Below are 20,097 nucleotides of genomic sequence, written 5' to 3'. Positions count from 1 at the left end.
GTTGTATGGACTACGCTGTTTTTTTGAGATATAATTAGATTTCATCATCTAAACACGCTCTACCGAGTCAAAACTCGCCAGAAAAACTAGCAAGCGAGACAAACCTGCGCATTTAAGCGCTTGTGGACACCAAATTGTTAATCTTCCCGATAAGATTCTCGGCATCCCCGGAGCTCTTCTTCACTGGGGGCCCTTCATCCGCTTGAGGTTTTGCCTGTCCAGAACTCTCAGGCGTGTTATCTTGCACAGTAGAAGCCGACGCTTCGGTGGTCCCGACAGCAGTCGAAGCCTGCGTAATCTGACTCTCAGCATCCTCGCGGCTTTGATTTGGCCCCGATGCAATGCTCTCGCCACCTACGACACTGCGATTATCCCCTGCCTCGGACGGCGTCGGTGTGGATTCGACACCGTCATTTGAAGTTTCAGCTTTCATCCTGATGCGCAGACTGTGCTCAAAGAAGAGCTGAGTCAACACTGCTTGCAGACGCACTCGAGCCTGGGTTTGGATATAAAGATTCCAATGCTCAAAACCAGACTGCGCGACGGGCCCAACGAACATGAATAAGACCCAGACCCAGGGTTTTACAGAAGAATCTGTACCGAATTGACGGTTTTCCAGATAGCTGACAGATAATGAGAGCGATGAAAACAATCAAACTTTTGACGCTTACTTGAGTGTTTTGTTGATGCCAATAGGGGCAACAAAACTCATTAACCCATGAAATACAATACTGAGAGATATAATTATATATTCTCTTCCTATTCACGTTCGTGCATAAGAGTTCACTGAAAGGTTTTGGAGAAATTTGCCTCAAACTCACGGAAAAAGCTTAACAAGCCAAAGAACAAATGGCGACGTTTTGCTCCAGCGAAAGGGTCGACATACTATGCCATATTCATAACTAATATGTGGGTTCAAATGGTAAGACCATACCTTGGCAGCGCTTTCCGAAAGATACTGAGCAAAGTCGTAATCGGATAGCGGTGGCAACTGGTCGTGTCGAAGATGAGCGACCTTGTTTGCCAAAATGATAATAGGGTCCGCGTATGTATATGTTAATGCTGAGATCCATGAAGCAGTTTGCTCGGGGTTGGGAACAGGAGAAGGATTCTAAAAAGAAGTTTGAACCTTGACGCGCCAAAATCTGATGGGAACGTACCTTAGGGTCCACTGGAACATATGGATGGGGTATGAACAAAGGAATGATCACTCCTGTGACGACAAGAAGCGCAATCTTAACCCAGAGGATATTCCCTTCCGCTTGATCTTTTGGAACTGAGCCATAGTTTGCCAGGGGCCAGATATCGCGGTAAGCGTATATTGCAAGAATGGAACAGAGAATGGTGACATGGAATCTAGCTGGAGCTAATGGCCTGAAATTCAGGGAGAAGGTCGTTACGGCTAATAAGGTTGCGTAGGCCTACGACAGGATAAGAAAACGTGGAGTGAGAGATGATCTTGTTAACGACTTACATGTGCAATGGTCAGAGCTGTCTGAACACATAACGGAAAAAACGTCCACCCATTGTTCCCAGCGGCCTTCTCGCAGTCGGCAATGGCGGTAGTAAAGAAAATATACAGTAACGCGACCGAACCCACCAAACGAGCAACCATATACGCATAGATTACATATCCTCCATGTAAATGAATGTGCCAGCGCCACCTTGCAAGAAATCCCCTACGCTCCTCCGTTGACGCGGCTGCCTCGTTTGGTCTCCTTCCGTACTTGAAGCGGCTGCACACAGCGTGCGTCAACTGGGAGAAGGAGAAAATTCCGGATAGAAGCAAGGGTATGTATCGTGGGTCCTTCCAAAAGCTAGAGAATGTTAAAGACTCTATCAATACGTACAGAGTATCTGCTACAACTCACGCGTCGCCAGCCTCGTAAAATTGAAGTTGTGTACCCCCACCACCGTCTCCGGCCTGGTTGACAAAGATCGAGGTCATGATTGCAGTCGGATATACGAGAATTCTGGTTGTCGATTGCTTGAAGATCAGTGAAAAGTTTGAATTTCCGTCAGCTTTTGACGCGTAAAGGGGTGAGTCAAAGCTGCGTCCGAATGTTCCCCTTCCCACAAACTTTCATGGAGCGGAGAAGGTACAAATATAAGATGGTCCAATGTTGCAACTTGATCTCCATTGTTGTTGGCAGTGTGAGCACATGGAATCGTGGATCAAATTTTCCTGGGAGAAGGACCCCGTGACACCCTTCTGGCACTATCAAAGGTGGTGAGCCCTAGTCAGGCAGCGGTTCTTGCAACTTGTGGTGTGAAAACAGCATGCAAAGTCAGTTTAGGCGGCGGATAATGCCCATCAAACTCAAAGATTGCAAGGCGACCGACGAAGCCGTGTATTAGTGAACTACTGATACTCCCATCCCTTTGTCTTGCTTGTCCCTCCCATCGCGCCGTGCACAACAGTCATCCTCGCTGGCATGTATCCCTCCACTCACTCGTGCCTTTCTCATACTCCCGCTCTCTGTCCTCATTCCATCCGTCTTCGCTTTGCCATTCTGCGTCCGCCACAATCCCGTCAAACTCACATATATCTTGCCACATTCTATCAGCACAACTGTTGACAAGAGGACAGGTACGTTAGTCACATTGATCGCATATATGGGCTTGGTCTGCTTACCGTGTCGTTGAGGTCACTCACCAAAACCTGGACTCAACACACTCACCACCACACACCTTTCGGGCTGACAAGATGGTCAACACTCGAGCGCGGGTTCTGACGACACTCTGGAGGTCTGTTGTCACTGCTAGATACACCACAAATTGGCCTCAACACAGCTGTCGGATTGATTCAAGGGCCGCCACTCGAGCACGGGTTCTGACGGCACTCTCGCAAGGTCGTTGTTACTGTCCAGAACCATGACTCGAGGGGAATGTTCTGCACAGGGTAAGCAACATGCGCATGGTCATCACAATTCACTCACATACCTGTCTCTCCCGCATCTCCGTCTGCACCCTCCATCGTGTCATTGGCCGGTCATCAAGAACAGTGACCTATCTCCCGCCTCTCGGTCTGCATCATCCAACATGCCGGTCATCCAGAACAGTGTTGAGAACGGAAAGGTCCATTCCAACATGGGATAGCGCTGTCACGCTTGCATAGCATCAGTTGCACGCTACTGCTATGTAATCTGCTGGTGCACGTACATTGGATGCTGCCCAACACGACAATGCCGCATCAAGATTGTGCTCGGGGAGCAAGGTGGCGTTGGCGGTTCTTGTGGGGGTCACAAGGACCGTCGTCAATGGTGGATGTGCTGACAAGGTGCGTCAGTACCATGTTTTCTAGTTGTGCATGACATTGGTGAGTACAGCATCAAAATGGGGTTGTCGAGCACACTAACACTTTGTATGGCCTTTGACATGCTTGTGTTTCAAGGCGGGGCAGCATGAAGGAACGCGGGGGCATTGTTGGGCGGTCAAATCGCAGCGACGGCGCGTTTTAGGAGCTGCTGGTATACTGCGCAAGCCTGCGAGTACCTCACCCGGCAAGACCACTCTCGAGGGGCTACGGGGATCCAATCACGACGCAGGAGTAAAGAGGTCAGCACTGGAATTCTGAACAATCAGGATGCAAACCGCTTACCGTGCCTTCAAGTTGGATGGGCTATCGCTGGGAGAACACTCTGGACGCGTTGATCGGCCTAGGTGAGTGATAGTGTGTACACCAGTGACAAGGTACTTACCTTGGTACCTCATAGCCTTCCCTGTACGACTGCGTCAGTCCTGAACAACGGGAAATGGTGTACAAACTCACCAAAAGCGTCGAGAGAAGAGAGCGGACAAGGGAGCTGGAGGCAGAGTGCGAATGGGAGAGGGGGATGAGGAAATCCGGTCAGCTCTCACCCCTCCTTTTATACAATTCCGTACCTCTCTCTGCTGGCATGTATATCCGCATTCGTGTGTATGTTGAAAACGCAAACGTGACGCCCATGTTTGAAAGGGGAAAGACGCGAACGAGACAAGCGGGCGCTAAGCGAGAGGTTGCGCAACATGTGTGGTTCGTCTTTCATTCGACTTGCATCTCCCCGTTCCCTGTTTGTTAGATTTCGAGATTCGAGATTTGAATTGCTTTGCTATGGATGGTTAGCTCTATGGGATCTATCTGTTCTGTGCTGCTGCTGCTGCTTTGTGGATTTGCCTTGAAAATCATATGTTTTGCTGCTATGGAACTCGGATTAATGGCTACATGAGCTTTAAACTGTCAATCTCTGTCTCTGCCGGGCTATGTTATCCACTCCATCGCTCGCTCAGAGTATCTCTGGGCATTCTCACATCAAACTAAACACTTTACGTGCCGATATTTGCCCTGGAAACATAGACAACCCGGGGCGATCATCCTAATCGCACCATACGGCACCTGCAATTGTGGTGCGTCTTCAATATTCAACAGTCTACTTTTCATTCCAGCATGCTGTGATGCGTCCATATGTAACTCCGTGATGCAAGGAACTCAGGTCCGCGTGAGGAACAAGCGTTTTGAGCGCGGAAAATGGATGTATTGGGGGAGGAGGAGCATGTCGTATTTGCACAGGTATGTTGATGATTTGAGGTTGGGTTGATATTCTGGAATAACAAACCGTCTTCGCTATGGTATACTAGGTGGCGATAATTGTTCCTGGTCCACCCAATTACCTGGATAATTCCAATTGCGTGTATTCTACGATTTGTCTATTGTGCATTATACTTCGAATACAAGCGTCGATCCAATTTCGACTTCACTCGGCTCCAGCCTCTCCCATGAACGATAATGTTCAAGGTATCGTAACGCTCGAATGTTTCAAATGCGCACCACACCTGAATTACGACGACAAGCGCCGTTCTCCATGTAGATCCGCTGTCCAGGTCCCCCTCGCATTCAAACAAATTTCGTTTGTTTTTTCGTTGGTTCTCAGTTACATCTCTACTGACAGGTGTTGTAACAATGTTTAGGTCTGATGGGAATATATCAGACACCCGGAACCGAAGCAAACGTTTGGAAACGAGTGCTAGGGCGAATGGGGGATGGAGAAATGTTAGAATCGAGATTATACAAACACACGTTTGGTGAGTCGGAGATCAACTTTGGTGGTGCTTCGTATACTCGACTACACTATAGAGCAGATATACGACCATGTATTTCAATGGCACACCATGTGCAATGCCGGTAATACTTGGTGAATGCAACTGTAATATCAATGTACGTATCACCTTCATTCTTCACCACTCGATTTCTGGTCTTGTTCAAAACATGTGCAGGTAATATTTAACACCTTTACCTTAGATCTATTCCTTCTAGTGCACATACATCGCTCGCAGACACGGCATAAAGTCCAGACAACGCGGATAACATGTATGCATCAGTAAATCCGGATTTTCGGAGGTAACTCAACGTATTGTCCTGCCAACCGGATGTAGCATCAAAGTGGGCTGTAGACAGTATAGCGTCATGTGTCATCGGCGGGATGCTCCGTTGAGCTCTGTAGCATTCCAACATTACTACTGCGAGCTTTGGATTTTCCTAGCTATCTCTATGTACGATTCCAGACTTAGGAGAGTTTGATGTCCAATGTGATTGGTCTCAGTAAAGCTCTTCAATCATATCAAGCAATAAAATGTACATTTTTAAAGGCAATTAAGTGTCTATTTACAATGTAGTATCTTGACCCTATTAATGATCCTGACATTCTCGTATGAGATCCTGCCCATTACTAAGAAAGTGTAGAAACAAAGTAGTTATCACTGTGACTCACCTCTACCGTTCGAATATGAATCTGGCCGTTGGCTATAATGGACATCCCTTGGGTCAATATGTGCTCGGGGCTGCCTGAGTCTGCATCCCGAAGTGTCTCCTCCTAGTTATCTTAAGCAAGAGTATCAACTTGAAACTTGAAGAAACAGAAAACTCACGGCTCGTGCTTTGAGCCACTGGTCACCCTCGGTAATCTTGGCTTTAGCCAACGATAGTAACCTTGGGTCCAGGGTGGTCCAGTTAATTTCGTTGAAAAGGGCCAGGATGGCCAGTATCAGCCTGTTCTCGGTCAAAAGGACCATTTTTTGGGTCTGCTCAACTAACTGAGCCATTTCCAAGTCGTATTGCTGTCTTTGAGAAGCAAGTGAGGCGGCCTCTGGGAAAGTTGTAGGATGTATTAGATCTGGGAAAGTAGGGGCCAATACTTCTGCTTCGATTCGTAAAATTTCCTCATAGCTGATGATTTGCATGGTGTGTGATACGCTCACTTTGTCGTAGTTGGAATTCAAGCTGAAAACAAACTTCGCGGGTATAAAAATTCTTCAGGGGTTCTGTATACGTAAAACAAAGTTCTATAGATTTTTCTAGGCTAGTCTAAGAAGATGCCTATCTAACTGAATGCGGGAGGAGCGCGCGTAGTGGTGGCAAGCAAAAGAGTGATTATTGAGAATGCGTACTACATGGCGCGGTCGTGAAAGTTGAAACTTATTGAGACTATGTGGCAGTTGCAGCACTCTCACCAAAGGCGCATTTGCCGACCCAGAGTCGCCATTGCAAGGCTTGTGCGAGGGCACGTTCGCAGCGACCAATTTCACGAGGTGGGAGACCAGATAACCTTGCCCAAGCACGGTTAGAATAACACTTTTCTTGTGAAAATTTGGAGGCCAGGATGAGGGATGCCAGAAAGGCTCTACGGGGACACAGGAGGGGAGATGGCAAAGAAAGGGTGGTGGAAAGAGGAGCCGTTGAGACCTGCACATCTACGCTGGACAGAGAGTCTTGTGGATAGATGCACGATTCAGCCAGATCTTGTGAACCAGAATCGGCAACACGGAATGTTTGCATAGAATTGTCAATGAAATTATTGATGATGTTGATCTTGCTGGAGTTCTCAAGAGCAGTAAGCTCAGCATCCATCGCCAGCTCTTCTGGGGTAGCTTTCTGAATACTGCTTTTGGGCTGAGCATAAGAGCGAATGCCAATGTTTTCCTCTTGCAAAATCTGTGGGACCTTGGGACGAATGGATTCTAGATAACATAGTGCTATCTGCAGTACGTTTTTAGATGTCCTTGAGTGGCGAAGGACTTTATAAACAAAAGACTTGAGGGGTAATATCTGATCGGATTTGGTGCCCGAGGCAAGCAAGAGGGTCGGGGAAGGGTTATGGCCGGATACGGAGGGATGACTGTTGTGTGGATGTATTGGATGTGTATGAGACGCTATGGATTGCAAATCGGAAGAGATCTGCTTGGAAGTTGGACGGGAATGAGTAGGAGGAAAAGAGCTACCCCCTACTTTGGCGGGGGGTAGGAACACGGAAGGAATATCCTGAGGGTGCCAGATCTCGGACAAGGTGCTGACAGCTTGATCTGCAATGGAATTTAAAAAATAAAGTGAGTATCTCTGGCAAGGTGGGCGCTAATTGAGGACAGGACGGACCGGCAAGCCTTGAAAAAAATTTTTGTTTAGAAGAAGAGGCGCTCTGGGAAGAATCCTTTGGAATTTGCGCAGTGGTGGGTGGAATAGATGAGTGAGAACGACTTGATTCTGCAGAAATGAGACGGATGGAGGGGTATTCAGTAGGTAATGATACAGAGGCATGGCAGGTATGGATTGTGGGAGAGAGGCCAATGCTTTCCTCTTGCAAATTTTGGGAACCTTGGGACGAATGGCTTCGAGATAACATAGTGCTGTCTGCAGTATGTTTCCAGATGTCCTCAATCCTCAAAGGACTTCAGTGGGTAGAAATAGGGAGGGAATGTCTTGAGGGCGCCAGATCTCAGATAAGGTGCTGACAGCTTAATCTGCAATGGAATTGAAAAAATAAAGTGAGTATCTCCGGCAAGATGGGCGCTAATTGAGGACAGGACGGACCGACAAGACTGGAGGCGAATTTTTGTTTAGAGGAAGAGGCACTCTGGGAAGAATCCTTTGGAGTTTGGGCGGTGGTGAGCGGAAGATGAGCGAGAACGACTTGATTCTGCAGAGATGAGATGGATGGAGGGATATGCAGTAGGTGACGATGATACAGTGTGAGAAAGCGGGACTGGTGAGAAGCGGCTGTTGATATTGATCCGAGTCGTCTTTGTGTACAACGAGGCCGGCGTGTTGGGTGATAATTTGAGTGGCAATGTGCATTAGGGATTGAAAACTTTGTGGGTTTCCTGAGGTGGATATGTTATGATGACAGGGCCAAATAGAGTTCTTTGTCAAAATATTTGTTTAATCGGAACTCGGTGCTAGTGGAATGACTGTTATGTGTAGTAAGGCTTCGCCTTGCCTTCTCGCCCATCTGAGGGACCAGATCAACCAGGGAGCGTATTTGATTCAATGGTAAAATTCCACCCATAATGGTGTTATCTGTACGTTGACTTCGTTTTAATTTATACATGCCGGTTATTGGCTCTGGGTAAGGTCCACGGATCGCAGAACCTAGAGACTGTGGCTGATTTAAAACCTCAAAACGTTGGACGTATGCGAGAAATCTTCCAGTAATATCGGGAGACACAGTACTGGGTGTCTCTCCGACAATGCGAAAAATAATACGAATGTCGACGACAGAATGGCCTACAATATTGGCTGGTCAACGGGGTTCGGAAAAAAGTCACCAAGAAGTACTACCTTGAAGCCCGCTGCGAGGCCACTCCTCAGATTCATCCACGTTTATGATTGCTGAATCGAAGTATCCAAAAGGATGTTTGTTAGATGGCGGATATGCATTAAGTGTGACTGCCTCCAGGATCTCATGAGGGTATTGGTACGCAGTCGACTGTATACGGACCTTATGCCATACCTCAAGTTTTGAATACGGCAACGGACAACCGGGAGGAGAAACACGCCTGCCAGTTATCCCCTTGATGTGATAACCTCGAGAATTGGTGTGTCTCGGATTTGATTCCTTATTGATGAGTGACACATAATCGGCAATTGCTGGTCGTAGGTCGGGAATTTTAAAAATGCTCGCAACCTCGTCGATATGCAATCTTTTGGAACTAGCATCCCTAGATAAATGGGCAACAACGTTTTTGCTGCAAGAAAATGTTCTGTAGGGGACTGGGCCTTCCAATACGCCACGCTCATAGAGACTAGCTTTGTAGAAGTAATCCACAATGCGATTGGACTTTGCTGATTGAAAGGTTGTCATCGGCATGATTGTTGAAAGAAGTTCTGACGTTGTGTCCATCACAACCTCGCCGTTTTCCTCCCCCTCATCCCCCTCCTCCTGCTCCTCCTCATCCGTAATTGTTGCAGAGTGTATAGCCCGAAAATCGATCCTCATTTCTCGTATAGCTGTAAACAAATCGAAATTGCGCAATTTGTCACGACGATCAAGGTATCGACAAACTTGAGGCTCGTATCTTTGATTATTGCTGGAACTGGAAGGGGCTTTGACCACCTCGATATGTGCATGCTCTGTCGTGTCTGCAGACCATTGGATTGCACATCCATTTAGTCTAATTGCGTGTACTACACTTTGCAAAAACTCGAGTTTTGGAATATAGAAATTATCAATTGGGTTGTTTTTTTTACCTCGACGTGCTCCCGCGTCAAGGATGGCTTGTTTATTGGCATGGAAATCTTGCAGTGCCTGCTCAATTCTGAGACACATTGCCTCGGAGATTGTTTGAGATTGTGCGAGATACCGAAAGTCCATCAGAGACCGGATGGCTAAGATAAAGGGTGTACTGACTGTGTCTGCAATGAGAGCAACAATGCATCGCTGAACGTCCCGATGTTCCCTACCGGTCACTTGTTTCAAGGAAGAAATCCCTTCCTTGAAGTGTCGGAAACCAGTGCGGTGCTGTAAAATCGAAAATCGAAAATCCAATTCGGAACCTCCGACTGCAGCAATGCACCATTTTGCATCATGATCCCAGAACATCTTGTGCCAGTGATGAAGGGGTTCAGGCGTAAGGAATGCAGAAGGATCAGACAAGGGCCAATCTCTCCAAAACGGTAGGTGAACCCCATTGAGACGGTGCTTTTTGCTTTCTTTTAGATATGGTTCGAGATGATTAGGGGGCTTAACATTGTTGATGGCCATGATGGTGTTGATTGTATGATCTGCAGTTCGGGAAGGGTGGCGAAAGGAATCCCCAAACGTCTCGTATTGTGCCAACGTCACAGAGGATGTGGATCCTGCGACGCAAGCCGCCAGAGCAGATTCTGGAGTATCAACGATAAGGGCAGCAAGCGGTGTAAAGCAGAAACGATTATTCCCCAATGCATCTGCCATGGTGGTTCCCACCCTCGCAGTTTGTTTGACCGATTCTAGAGCAATGTCCATGCACTGGTGATATAGCCGTGCTGCCATCATCCCATTCACAGCTTTGGAGCGATGAAGAAACTTTGGTATGGGAAGAAGAACAAAAAGAAGGAATAAATGATTTGACGATTTGTTTCTAACGTTCATCATTATGTTGGCAATGCTGATAAGGCCAGGGTAGGCGACACGGCCTCCGGTCATGTTGGAAATGTTGGTTTTATCCGTGGAAATAATAGGAGGTACAAGTGTTGCTCCTTTTGGGAGCTGGTCCTTGGGAACCTTGTTATACTGTCGTCAAACTTGGACAAAGGCATTGCTACTAACCTGCATAAAATGCGCAATGTCACCGCTAAACCACTCAGTGTATACCCGCATCATCTCGTTGCACTTGTCGAAGAGCTTGAATGGGCTAAAGTGCATGCTATCTTGGAGCAAGGGACTGATGAGAAGCGCCTTGATACATTCCAATCCATCGCGGTAAAAAAGCGTTAGCTGATTTTTGCTTGGTATTTCTGGTATGATCGTTTGACTCTTCCACTGCGGACCAGAGGGAAGGATCTCTGCCCGGTTGCGTAGATCTTTTGCCGACTTGTAGGACAAGTTGAGTTTTTTTATCTATACGGGATCGACTCAGCTGAAATAAATAATGATGGGAATGTACGCTCAATTACCAGTTCAAGTTTCAAAAAATCATTCAGCATTCCTACGCTCATGTCAGAGCGAAGTAGGAACAGGGAGAGCTCCCATTCATCTTTCGAGGCAAAAGGATAGTACAAATTTTCCGCCCGCTGGGGTTCGAATTGATCCTGTTTGAGCTGATCCATGAATGTAAGGCCTGTTCCAAATGCTCTTCCAGCCCCGTTATAATCCTCCTTCACGTACGGATAGTTGTATTTTGATGCCTTGGGGGGTGGGTCATCTTCCATCTCTGATGACGCGCCAAGAAAATTGTCGATATAGTCCACTTCCATAAAATTACCAATTTCGGGAGAAGGGTCTCGAGATACGGGGGTTGCTGATCTAGATGTAGAGCTTGAACGATTGGACTGAAAATGCATAACGTTCTCATATTGAAAACGACATGCCGATTTTGGTTGATTGATGTGATTTTGGACATCTGCATGCTTAGCGAATGGCTTGTTGCATCGAGGACAACGCACACAGATTTCCTGAGTTCTCTTGCCCTTGCCCTTTCCCATGTTGAAACAACGACTCATACAAAAGCGAAGATACGAAAAAAAAACTGATAATGTAATGTTCAGTAACGTGCAGTGGGTCTATAAATGTTATCTGATTATGTCTCCGTTAATACAAACAAATTTCACATGGGTTAGTATTCAACCAATCCGTAGTACAATCCAAGGAGGGCTTCGGAAGAGCTTTACTGTATATACGCACCAGAACAAAGACACTAACACATTTTTTGAAGTGGGTGGAAGAAGCATCAACAAACGTAAGTTAGTTGATTTCATTGACCTTGATGATAAATTCAAACGCACAGCAGTTACAGTAAAGCCAGAAGCTTTCATCCCAGCGAGAATTTGCGTATTGGTCTGGCGATACGAGCAGCACACAACTACAGATAATAAAACAATCGTCATTATGTTACAGGACATACACGCCTTTCAGTACTAAATAAAACATGGCATGTATGTAAATCAAGATGTGTGTCAATGTGTTGTACAATATCAAAGTCGCCGTCGTTTAGAAGGCGGAACAGACTCTGATTCTGATGAAGAGATAAGCATTTGCGACGTAAAGGCATAATCGAACACACGTACTCAGATTTGTGCTCTCCAGCTTGACTTTCATGCCATCCAGATACAGTTTATCCCTCACACTCGTACCAAGTTCCAGAATCTCCTTGGGAGTTCCTAGTTTGTGACGTGGTTAGTGAATATCCAAAGGCAGACACTGGTCCACCTACTCAATTGCGTTGAGGAATCCGCACAGGCATCACAGTCAATGAGAGTGATTACGGGTAACTTGAGCATCTTTGGGACCGAGGAACGAGGAAGCTGGTCGATACTGCGACATATAACCTTGTTCAATTCTCCGCTGCAGACGCCCTGAAGCTGGACAAAAAGCAAACTGGTGTCGGTACAGCAAGGGGCACCACCAATGTTGTTATGTTTGGCTTCTGCGTCGTAGGCTAGAATCATACGGGCATAGCGGCAAAGTATCATTTCATGGAACTTTTCTGTCGCCATGATATTTTGTGCATCCTTGTTTTTGTCCGTCTCAATCATGTAGTGGATGGACTTCGTGCGATGACATAGCCACTCTAGAATAGCCAAGGCTTCGCCACGGGCAAAGATGCACGCCTTGCGCTCTTCGTTGCTCAGGCTGTTGGTATCCCACCGCATCCATGCGTCTAACTGTGCCGAAGTCTTGGTGGAGAACATCTGATCGGGATTTCGATAGGTCTCGTAGTCGAGCGCATTTGCCAAGATCATGCACACGCACAGAGCTATCAAGCTCGAGTATCCGGACTGCGTACTGTAGAATGGGACATGGTACATTTCATAAAAATCTGAGAGAAAATAGAAGAAAAGAATCAGATATCTTGTAGGAAACGGTAAAAAACCTCATACCTTCTGGGTCGCTGTCACCTTCAACCAAAACCTTGTAGAACCAATGTATGGTTTGCTGCAGGAAAAATCGGGACGTTGAATGATTCGTATTCGTTGCCCTGTATCCAGCGGTAAAACAGTGAATGATTCCTGTCAGGGTTTCTTCGAAGGAAGTGGAGGAGTAAAAATGTCCGCCACGGCAAACCACTGAGGAGATAGAATACGCCATATGTAGAGTATTCGGTCTCATGAAGCTGTTTTTCAAAGTAGCGTCAATATAATCAAATGGGTAGGACATTCAAAAATCACATACAGTTCTGACTGGTTATCGAGAACAATCGCCTCGTAAATCCAGTCTTGGTGGTGCGTTTCCCCGTAATCCAGCTTGTCTCCCAGAAATACACGGCGGTCAGAAGAAAGGTCAACATCCAACCGTCTGGGATACATGATAATCCACAGCTTCAGTCCATGAAGAGGTTGGATGAAGGAACAGAAACCATTGGCATCGATATGGATATCTGAAAATGCCCCCTCTGTAGCTACGAGTCCCCACGACATATCACCAAATGGGACGGGGGTACTATACTTCCAGCTACCAGATGTAGCCCGAAGAGCAGCCGCCTCAGTACTCAAGTCAAAAGAGTGAGCGCCTGCATGAGGTAAAGGGATGTCGAGGGCATTGAGGATCTTTCCTCTTTTGCCTTTCATCCTCGCTGCTTCCATGACCTGAGAGAGGGACCCACGCTTAATCCTCTCGATGGGGTTAGACGACATGGTCGACATATCTGTTACGGCCATTAGCATGAGACGCAGAAAGAAAAATCAAAACATCGAAGAGGAAACACACCTTGGATTGACCTGGTGCTCGTCATATCACCCATATGGCGACGTACCTGGCTGTAGAACTCGTCGGAGCAAGTTGAAATAGACTCCTCTTGAGAAGGAGACATAAGGACGACGTTCCTTTCAGAGAAAGACTCCATCAGATACATGGATTTCGTGGTGCTGCGGTCGAATACCGCAAAACATGATTCTTCGGGACGTGCTATGTGCAATGGAACTCCATCGACGTAGTCATTCTCGACCAATTCCAGAACCCTTTCAACACGATCCACGTCGGCTTGACTCTTGTTTGGAGAATAAATAAATGACGAAAAAATCAATATTGAGAATGACTTACATGGGCAACAACGCAGAAACTTTTAAGTTGGCCACGACCGTTGTAGGTGGACCAAACTTTGGTGCCATACACCTTCTCCGGAGTGCTGACGACATCAAGGGTAGTGTTGCTGTCGTACAGATCGACATCAATACACAGGTCGTCGTCCGAATCAAATGTGTCGGTAGCCTGCGTCGGCTTGCGTTTGGGAGGCCGCTTGGAAAGGCCCTGCCGGCCCTTCCCTTTCCCTTTCTGAGAGGAGTCAGCCGTGGTGTTTTTGCTCCTGTTTATCTGGGAAACAGGAGGAATCCTCAAAATAAGAGGAGCAGGAGGTGCGTTCTCCCCCTCCTTTTCGCCTTGGCTGTCTTCCAATGTATTCCTCTCCATGTCTGAGGAATCATTGTTTTGCTCTGGGCCTACCCCCTCTCCATCGACCGACATTCTGTCCTCCTGGACTGGTGGAACATCCCCTTGCCCCTGCTTCTCGGTCTCATTGTCCGACGAACTGTCGTCTGGCCTTTCCTCCTCACCATCTTCTGACATTCGGTTCTCCTCGTCGGGTCGTTCTCCGTCTTGCCCCTGCTTTTCGCCCTCGTGAACTTCCGACATACGATTTGCCTCGTCAGAAGACCCTTCAGCTCCTTGTCCAGCCCCGCCGTCTCCCAAATTTTCTGGACCATTGGTATGTGGACCATCCTCCATTTGATGGTCGACATCAGCTTGCTCCGGATCGACGTTCATCTCACAATCCCCTGCAGTTGAGGGCCCAGTATTCTCAGTCTGAAGTAGACCAGATCCAATATCATCACTCCGCGGCAAACCAGGTTGCTCGTCCGTGGGCACATCCTTGCCAGCCACCGAAGATGTGTCTTCCGGAGGCTGTATATCTGAGGTAGGGACCGTATTGTCCCCGTTCTCCTGTTGACCCATGCTGACATCCTTGCCAGCCACTGAAGACGTGTCTTCCGGAGGCTGTATATTTGAGGTAGGGACCGTATTGTCCCCGTTCTCCCGTTGACCCATGCTGACCATTTCCGTCGTGTCCACTTCGTGATCATCGTCACCCTCCGCGTCTGCGTCGGACCCTTCACAGGTGGTTTTTTCACCATGATGGGAAACGGTCTGAAGTTGAGCTGTTTTAAACGGATTTAAATCATGTAATTGACGCAGACTTTGCTTATAACTTACCGTGTGGTTCAGTGCTGCGCCTTGCTAGGTTAGAATTTGCTGTAACCTCGGCGCTGCTCGTTGACGCTGGCCAATTATTAGTTTAAATTGTTATTTTGTTACAGTACGTAGAACACACATATGAAAAAGTGAAATGCGGGATCTTGTGCAATTACCCGCTCGCATTCCATCCAGCAGTCTGAGATAACAAGTTTATATAAGGCTGACTGGATGTCGCAATTTTGCGCTGCAATGATTTTCCAAATTTCCATCTCCACTTCACGCAGAACACGGGGGCGACAATTACCGAGCGCTTTTGAGGCCTAAAGGAGTGCGTTAATCCAAGTTAAACTGGGAGGATGTGGATACACCTACTTTAAGCAGCTGCTCCCGGTCACATTTCTTAGAATACCAAGATTTATTCACAAAAAGAAGGATGGGGGATATGAAAAGGGCGACATGCAGAGGAATTTTTAAATGAGATGGCGTGACCTCTGAGAGGAACAACGCAGCATCAGGATGGCCGCTTGCACTAGGGTATGTTGAGCAGATTGTATCAATGAATAGAGGAAAGAAAACTTACTAGAGATTTGCAAGAGTAGCCGTGTCCGTTGGAATGTCTGGTAGAATGTGTTCATCGTCCTTCATACCGCGCATTCCTGACAAGATTTGGTAGTGTAGCGAGGCGCAGTACACATTCCCGATTATTTTCCCCACAACACCCTTGAAGTGGTTACGCGCCAGACAGAGTAATAGCGTTGATTCCGAGGGCCCGCCCTGGGTGAAAGCGGATGACGGCGTGTCACTGATAGAAGGGGTGTTGATGTTTCTGTGCGACTTAGAGTCGGCTCTGAGGATGCGCTTCCTGGCAGAGCAGAGCATTGCCGGCCAGTCCTTCAAGTCATCTACAAGCTACAATAATTGTTTGAAAATTAAGAATTAACATTGAGTGACTTCATGATCGCATACCTTGAACCGTGAAAATATTTCCTTAGTTCCTGTGCTGGCCTGTATTTCATTCAGGGGCACGGTCACCGGCAACGATGGTCCAAAGGCTGCTGGCCACAACGCTACGAGATCGAGTAGACGGTATGCTGCAAATAAGCTACCCGCCTGCTCCCATGTAGCCGAGGTTACGCAGGGTGTCTCTACGATGCTGTTCTGAAGGGCAGCCAAGCTTTGCCTATACTTGATGGCCGCTCGCATGCTCGATGATGAAACATCGTAATTCAAAAAGGTGAAGTCCTCATATCGTCGGAGGAAATCCACCATCCTCTACAGAAACTTGATATTAGTACCATAAATGGCAATCCAATTAAGACCTACGCGGAGTGGGTGCGACTCTGGCAACATGTTTTCCAGAGTCTGACGAACGACCTGCGTTTCGAAGGGAAACGCCAGAATTTCTTCAGCTTGGAGTCGGGCAACGGGGGAAATCTTCTGGGCTTGCACTACAAAACTTCAATGTCTCACCCTGCATTCTATTTCTTTGTGTACTTACTTTTTTTTGTGTGTTTTTTTCTGGTGTCTCAAATTTTCAACTAGATGAATTTTAACTGAACGAAAACTATTATAGAGTGTCTAGAGTATTGTCTATGTCTATTTTATTAGAATGTATGTTAAATCTATGGGGAGGGGTACTACGCTATGACGAACGGAAAGAAAAACAATCAAGTTGGAAACACGCTATTTCCGGAGCGATTCTTTAGGGTAGGTTTCCCGTCCTGAAGTCACGAGTTGGTTAAAAAAACGCCCCCTTACATCAGCCGCATCACGGTGATGCGGCTGATGTAAGGGGGCGTTTTTTTAACCAACTCGTGACTTCAGGACGGGAAACCTACCCTAAAGAATCGCTCCGGAAATAGCGTGTTTCTCACCATATGTTTTCTCTTTCCGTTCATCATAGCGTCTTATCATAGTAATAGGTTGTGTAGTATCTAAAAATAAATTATCACAAGTTAAGATGATAAATTAAGTGAGATGAACATCGATTAACAGTCTTTAAGACCCACAATGTCTAGTTATAAACGCAGACGACTTGACAGCCTAGGCAACCGCACAGTGTGTACTAATCCAACCCTCCATCTAATCACTAACTTCAGGGAAATTTAATTATGATCTCAAAAAATCAGGACATTAATCCCTTCATAGACATTGAAGCAGCGGTTTCCGATGATGATGAAAGTTCGGAAGAGCTTGATTATGAAGGGGGCCAACTACGTATGTTCCAATAATTTACATATATTCTGCTCAATATGTACTGATGCTAATGGGTTCTGACATACAGTGAATGATAACGATGAATACTCTGAGGATGAGGAACGTGTTGCACACTCTCGGCTATATCATGCCATGCAAAATACAGATAACGCTGATGAATGGAGCGATTTGTTGCCCATGCTTCTGCCTTCACGCATGAAAATTCATCCTGACAATGATATAGAGCCATCTAGTTCACGAGAACTTATACAGAAATATGGCAATCCCCAACCAGGAGGACTTGGTGATAATAATTATATGCCTTCCGCGACTGATATCATGTATGAAATAGGTTGCAAGGTACGCAAAAATAATATAAGTCTTCAGTCAGCATTTATTGATCACCTTACGAGTGATAGGTTGGACGCGAAGAGGCCGTCGCTTTCAAAATTATGCAGATGTCAACGAACCCTACATTTCCCATCATCCTTGCCCGGTCTGTCTTCGCTCAATCCTCAATTCCTGGGAGAATCTACGTCGAGGCACCATCAATGCAACATGCGCATACGTTAGCCTGCCTCGTTAGAGAGCTTAATCCGACACATTTAGTTAGGCTATCCTCGGAGAGATGTATGGAGATCCTATCTCATCCCCCACCCTCACGCCCTGAAGACCAATCGTGGGTCAAGGTTGCTGGAAAGCGTAAGGCTTGGACGACCTACGCAAATGCTACCGGCCTTGTGTTCACATTCCAGGGTCGGAAAAGTGTTGTTCTTATCCCCAGACCTCCGGACAACATCAAGAAATCGCACCTCGACAGGATATTCCAGGATGGATTTATTATCACGGATTTCGACGCCATTGATCTCAAATATCTTTCCAATGTCCTCCCAACATCGTCCGAGTTGGAGCAATTTCGCGAGTGTCCATTTGTAACGACGGAGACCTTAGCGCAAGCCTCGAAAGCCATCTCCATGACTCGACTGAAACGATATGATCGAGTCAAAATTATTGGTGGAGAATACTTAGGTCTTTTTGGAACGGTCAAGAGTGTTTCTGACGCTGAGGTGGAAGTGCACATCCCCTCCCAAGGTATAACACAAGCAGTTGCACTACACGATCTACGTGCAGCTTTCCAGATAGGCGATAGTGTTGAAGTCGTTGAAGGGGATCACAAAGATCTCCATGGATGGGTGTCAGACTTTGATGGAAGATCTGTTTGTATTATCGCCCCAGAGCACGAACGCGAAGTAGGTGAACTGTCATTCTCTTTGTCTCAGTAGTGTTCAACACATTTTTCAGGTCATTGTGCCCATCCACACAGTCATATTCTACGTCCCCCCTGCCCATGCTACTCTTCGCCCGCGAAAGCGTCATTCGTCAAAGCTTGGAGAAAGAGACCACAACGACGTCTATATAGGTTTGAGTGTCATCGTTGTCGGGAATAATACATTCAAGGGGTACTATGGCATCGTTAAAAGCACTACCCCCGACGGCTTTGCAGACGTTGAGCTGGAAGCTCGTAACCAGAGGGTGGAACGTATTAAAATATCACATTTAATTATACAGTATGTGGTTTCACTTGATTCGTTGACTGTCAGGTGCTTACTGACATTGTTTCAAGCAACCGAGAACATATAAATTCCGCTCAAGACCCCGGGCCTTCTGGTGGAGCAACTCCAATGCCGTCCACAGTAGCAAGTTTTCTGTCTCCTGCATGGAATCCGTATTCAGCAATACCTGTACACTCGGCGGTGGAAATCGCAGAACTACCCTCAACCGTCGCTCACTGGCTAGATACGAAATACGATAAGCTGAAAGGATTACGATTAAAAGTCGTAGACAAATCCAAGGGCGACCATCAAGTGGCGATGGAACTTCTCAGCCTTACCGACGATACTGCCCACCTAGCATTACTGGGACGTACACTGACATTACCGAAATCAGTGTTGTTTCCAATTCATCCTGTAAAAAAGGACGACTTCGTTACACCGCTTGAGGGCGATTCAATGGGGATTATATTCAGGATACGATCAATAGACAAGGATATTTGCGTTGTACATAAATATCCCGTTACTCGTATGAAACGCGGTGATACATTCCCAACTTTTCCGACAACATCTTTGATTCAAATCTTCCCCCCGTCCCGTGGTGTCAAAGTTGTAAATATGTAGGGTGCAGCATTACTTGTATCTCGAACACGGACTTGTAGACATATACGGGTTTTATGTCATTCTATTTAAGTGTATTTCGGCAATCAACAGTGCTAATGGTTCGTAATGTGTTGATCGTCTTGAACTTAAGCCACCACCACCACACCAAATTGTTGCCTATCTTTATCATGAACCATTCCAATAGCAACAACGCTTCGCAACCTCAAAGTCGCCGCCTCCCTAGCATACCCGAAGAGGCAGAGTTCTTCGTTTTAGGTCTATTTTCATGTTTTAATCCACCTTCCTCTAGAATCAAGGCATAGAGGCCGTTAAAAAGGCTCTTGACCAATTTCAACTCACTGAACAGAGGTGTCTAGAAGTTCAGGCAGAGCTACGTTGTTATATGGACGACATTATGCGAGCATATAAATCCAATGAAGATCTTCTGTTTGAAACCCAGCTCGAAATCGCCCGTCTACGGGTATCCCTCATTAGTCGGGGAATACCTATTCTAATGCACCCTCAGGATAATCCGCGATCATGATAGGTGCAGTCTTTTCCCCTCTGAGATGTAACTTTACTTAACTCTAAGTAGGACATGGAATCTGACTATA

The 20,097-nt window shown here is 46.6% G+C and overlaps 4 protein-coding genes across 4 annotated transcripts; 1 reads left to right on the top strand and 3 right to left on the bottom strand.

The window, feature by feature from the left end:
• Positions 1–112: 112 nt before the first annotated feature.
• Positions 113–1,948, bottom strand: JR316_0007378 (uncharacterized protein; the record flags this gene model as incomplete). The annotated part of the gene is made up of 6 exons (XM_047893121.1): positions 113–496; positions 558–623; positions 935–1,111; positions 1,161–1,421; positions 1,475–1,817; positions 1,872–1,948. 6 exons carry the CDS (start codon positions 1,946–1,948, stop codon positions 113–115), a joined length of 1,308 nt encoding a protein of 435 aa, XP_047748403.1.
• A 3,717-nt stretch (positions 1,949–5,665) lies between these two features.
• On the bottom strand, positions 5,666–6,216 carry JR316_0007377 (uncharacterized protein; the record flags this gene model as incomplete). Its single annotated transcript, XM_047893120.1, has 3 exons — positions 5,666–5,695; positions 5,748–5,849; positions 5,905–6,216. 3 exons carry the CDS (start codon positions 6,214–6,216, stop codon positions 5,666–5,668), a joined length of 444 nt encoding a protein of 147 aa, XP_047748402.1.
• A 244-nt stretch (positions 6,217–6,460) lies between these two features.
• On the bottom strand, positions 6,461–16,484 carry JR316_0007376 (G1/S-specific cyclin pas1; the record flags this gene model as incomplete). Its single annotated transcript, XM_047893119.1, has 20 exons — positions 6,461–7,335; positions 7,841–7,946; positions 8,424–8,533; positions 8,588–10,313; positions 10,374–10,520; positions 10,557–10,847; positions 10,904–11,278; positions 11,732–11,808; positions 12,014–12,106; positions 12,160–12,765; positions 12,827–13,059; positions 13,119–13,590; positions 13,653–13,932; positions 13,986–15,097; positions 15,153–15,218; positions 15,271–15,454; positions 15,507–15,663; positions 15,715–16,043; positions 16,101–16,406; positions 16,458–16,484. 20 exons carry the CDS (start codon positions 16,482–16,484, stop codon positions 6,461–6,463), a joined length of 7,572 nt encoding a protein of 2,523 aa, XP_047748401.1.
• Positions 16,485–17,144: 660 nt separating this feature from the next.
• JR316_0007375 (Transcription elongation factor SPT5) lies at positions 17,145–19,504 on the top strand (the record flags this gene model as incomplete). Its single annotated transcript, XM_047893118.1, has 6 exons — positions 17,145–17,192; positions 17,264–17,351; positions 17,419–17,690; positions 17,750–18,580; positions 18,633–18,898; positions 18,955–19,504. 6 exons carry the CDS (start codon positions 17,145–17,147, stop codon positions 19,502–19,504), a joined length of 2,055 nt encoding a protein of 684 aa, XP_047748400.1.
• Between the last annotated feature and the right edge of the window lie 593 nt (positions 19,505–20,097).

Source organism: Psilocybe cubensis, chromosome 6 (genome assembly GCF_017499595.1).
Source record: "Psilocybe cubensis strain MGC-MH-2018 chromosome 6, whole genome shotgun sequence".
Taxonomy (NCBI): Eukaryota; Fungi; Basidiomycota; class Agaricomycetes; order Agaricales; family Agrocybaceae; genus Psilocybe; species Psilocybe cubensis.
This window is presented reverse-complemented; position numbering and strand designations above follow the sequence as displayed.